Here is a 3,034-nt window from a genome sequence, read left to right as displayed (position 1 = left end):
CCCCCCCCCGCCGGACTCTGGATTAAGGGGAGGCCAGTGAGGAAGCCAGAGATGTTGAAGACAGTCTTTTGACAAGGTGGCTTAAGTGAGGGGAGAAGAGCTCCCAGAGGGGAACAAGCAAGACTTGAGCTGGGACAGCGACACTCCTTCCCTCTCCTTTGCTGGGAGCAGCTGACAGCGGGAGGAGCCTGGAGCCAAGCCTGCCTGAGGGACACTGCGCGCTGCCCAGATCTGGATGCGCGCGCTGGGACGTGTCAACCTCTGGCCCCAGGGGAGCTTGGAGCGCCTCTCTGAGGGCGGAACAGCGTCCACTCCGGGCCTGTGCCAGGCTCCCAGGCAGCCGCCAGGTGAATAAACAGAAACCGCCTGTCCGTCACGGTGTCTGGGGCTCCCAGCCCCGGAACCGTCCACCAGCGGGATCCATGCTGGCCGCCAGGGGTGGGAGGCGGCAGGGGATGGGGGATGCTTTAGGGGGAAGGAGGACACACTCTCGAGTGCCCAGACGTCTCTCACCCCTTGGCGGTACTGTTCAAATAAACCTCCCAAGGGGATTCTGGAGGCTGGGGTGCATGCAGCACCCAGGTCCCCTTCCTGCCGGCATCTGGCAATCTCTAGAAGACTGACAGGTCAGGAAAAGGTGTGGCAAGGGAAACTTGGTCCCCTGGCTCTGTGGAAAAGCAGATTTTCTCACGGGTCTTCTTGATGGCCTTTGCCTCATGTTGGTGTGGCCCTAGAGGACCTAGTGGCCTCTTCTTGGAGAGCATGTGGGGGGTGGGGGGAGGAACCATGGGGGGATAGTGTTTTCCACTGATGCGGAAGACACTTTCCTCCAATCTGTTCCTCTTACTGCTTTTGAATCTTTGGAGCTGAGAACTGGTGGTTTGAGGACATTAATGCCAATTCCTCATTCTGGCAAAAAATAGTTAGGCTTTTCCTTTGGGGGCCAATTCTCTGTTACCCTATTCTCTAAGACTTTTGCCCTTGTTCTTTACTTGTGACAGTCATGAGAGCCAAAAGTATGGAGAACATTTAGCAGAGAATCTAATCACAGAGGCTATGTACAGGGTTAGGCAAGAAAACCAAGGACTTTAAGAGATTAGTATGCTTGCAGCCTTCCTCTGACATACTGTGGGGCCCTTATTAACCCCCACCCCCACCCCATCATTCACTGTTCCTGGGAACCTGTGTCTCCCATGGGCAGTGAGGAAATGCTGTGCTAAAAAGGGCCAGAGGAACTCTTCCTTGACCTTTAGGTCTCAGCCTAGGCCTTGGTCTGCTATGGGGCTTTGCTGCAGGGTTGGAAAGAGAAACAGATTTTGTGCCCAAGCCGGGGTGGCAGGATAAAGGAAGGGCTGGCTTCAGAAGGGAAGCAGCCAGCCGTTATTCTAAGCGTTCCCTGCCCCAGTGAGCGCCTCTAAGTGAATCGTGCAATTATGAAGAACCCCAGCTGGGAAGACAACATCATACTCCCCAGAGGAAGAGGATATAAAGAGACAAAAACAGTTCTTGGAATGGGGTAGGGAGGGCACCCCGGAGGAGACGTTAAAAATATCCCCAAGGTGGGGAAACTCAGAGAACTCTCTAATTAAAAAAGAAGGTAGTAGAGTCACTTCTGAACTCACCAGCAGCCCAGGGCTGTAGTCAGGATGGCAAAGGGGCAGAGTGCTACTACAGGTGCTGGCGTCTGTGGACAGCTTTGGGGTGGGGGGGAAGGAGGAGGACAAAGCAGAAGGCTAAGGACGCTGAATGGGTAGGAAACGACTCTTTTCAGCACTACAGGAGACACAAGGGAAGGTGGGTTCTGGAAAAGGCCAGCCTCCCTGGCTGCCTCCTTTGCCCCCCCTCTTCTGCCATTCCCCGAGTTCTCTCCCTGTTCATTCTCTCACATACCTGCCTACCTGTCCAGAGTCATAACTTAAGAAACACAGTTGCACTTTCAGGTTGAAATTTTCATCAGCCAGAGAAATTTAAAACACAAGGCAAAACAACAACACAAACAAAACATATCCCAGTCTTTAAGAATGTTTTTAGTTTTAAAAAAATTCACAAAGTCTGATCTTTCAGGGCAGAGTGACCAGCCTCAGTTGGCTGTGAACCCCAAAGTTTGCTGGCAGCGTATACATACCCCTAGCATATGACCCTGTGTCACTCAAAGACTCCTGTTATTGTCAGTGTTCCTTACATATTCACACTCAGTGGAAATGGATGAACACAATTTGTTTTGCTTGTTTTGCCCCAGAACAAAGGAGGTTTGTTGATATGACTGGGTTGTACCAAACCAGACACATTGCTTTCTAGCTGAACACCCAGCCTTATCTACTCCTGGACAGCAAAGCTCCTGAGTGAGTAATTTTTATGATAAAAATATTATAGCTAGATTAACCTTCATAGAGTAATTTTCTGAGCTTTTGCAGATCTCAAATATATGGAGGATTTTGCATCAAGCATCTCTTTTTTTTCTACCTTCTCCATTTCTCTCTTCTGAATATGCCTAGTACTCAGAGCTAAAAGAACCACCCACCTGCCTCACAACTGCCTTCTAGATTCTGCCCGAGAAGGCACACATATCTATAATATTTGTTTCATCTTTTGGTCCTGAGCATTGTTCCCTTAAGGTAAAGAAGGACTTACCCCCACCTCCTTGCTGTGGGTCTGTCACTCATGCCTTCCCCGGCCAGAGTGCAGCTCTCATTGCCTGTCCTGCAGCTCCCAGTGAGCTGGGAGTCAGATTACGGCCACTTGTCTGATTGGGTTTTTGGAGAGTAGGGGTGGAAAGATTCTGCACCATGTGGTAATCGCTAAGTTATATTTGAACTTGAAATAACTTTTCTGTACCTGATCACTAGAGACACAGGGCATTTCAGGAATGCAAAGATGTTTACTTACCTTATATTTTTGTAGCCAGTAATCTTTGAAAATGAGAATTTCCTCAAATCTTTATTTGAATTCTTCCAACCATAAAGAATTGTTGAGAATTTGTCTCTTTAGGTTATATGTTTGAAGGAGAAATTGAGTAACTGTCAGGAAACAGATT

At 49.3% G+C, this 3,034-nt stretch overlaps 1 protein-coding gene across 3 annotated transcripts in view; it reads right to left on the bottom strand.

Moving 5' to 3' along the window:
* The window catches only part of AQP4 (aquaporin 4), a 15,566-nt gene extending 12,775 nt beyond the window's left edge, over positions 1-2,791 (bottom strand). The window contains exon 1 of one of the 3 annotated variants that reach the window (XM_008056037.1): positions 2,632-2,791. In XM_008056037.1, the coding sequence (XP_008054228.1) occupies positions 2,632-2,663 (32 nt within the window). In that variant the 5' untranslated portion in view covers positions 2,664-2,791. The remainder of the gene's footprint in view (positions 1-2,631) is intronic. The other 2 variants (XM_021711348.1, XM_008056038.2) reach the window with 2 other exon arrangements.
* Between the last annotated feature and the right edge of the window lie 243 nt (positions 2,792-3,034).

The sequence above is a fragment of the Carlito syrichta genome, unplaced genomic scaffold, assembly GCF_000164805.1.
Source record: "Carlito syrichta isolate Samal-C Ts95f unplaced genomic scaffold, Tarsius_syrichta-2.0.1 Scaffold302084, whole genome shotgun sequence".
Classification (NCBI taxonomy): domain Eukaryota; kingdom Metazoa; phylum Chordata; class Mammalia; order Primates; family Tarsiidae; genus Carlito; species Carlito syrichta.
Note: the sequence above shows the minus strand (reverse complement) of the source record. Positions and strands in the feature narration are given on the sequence as shown.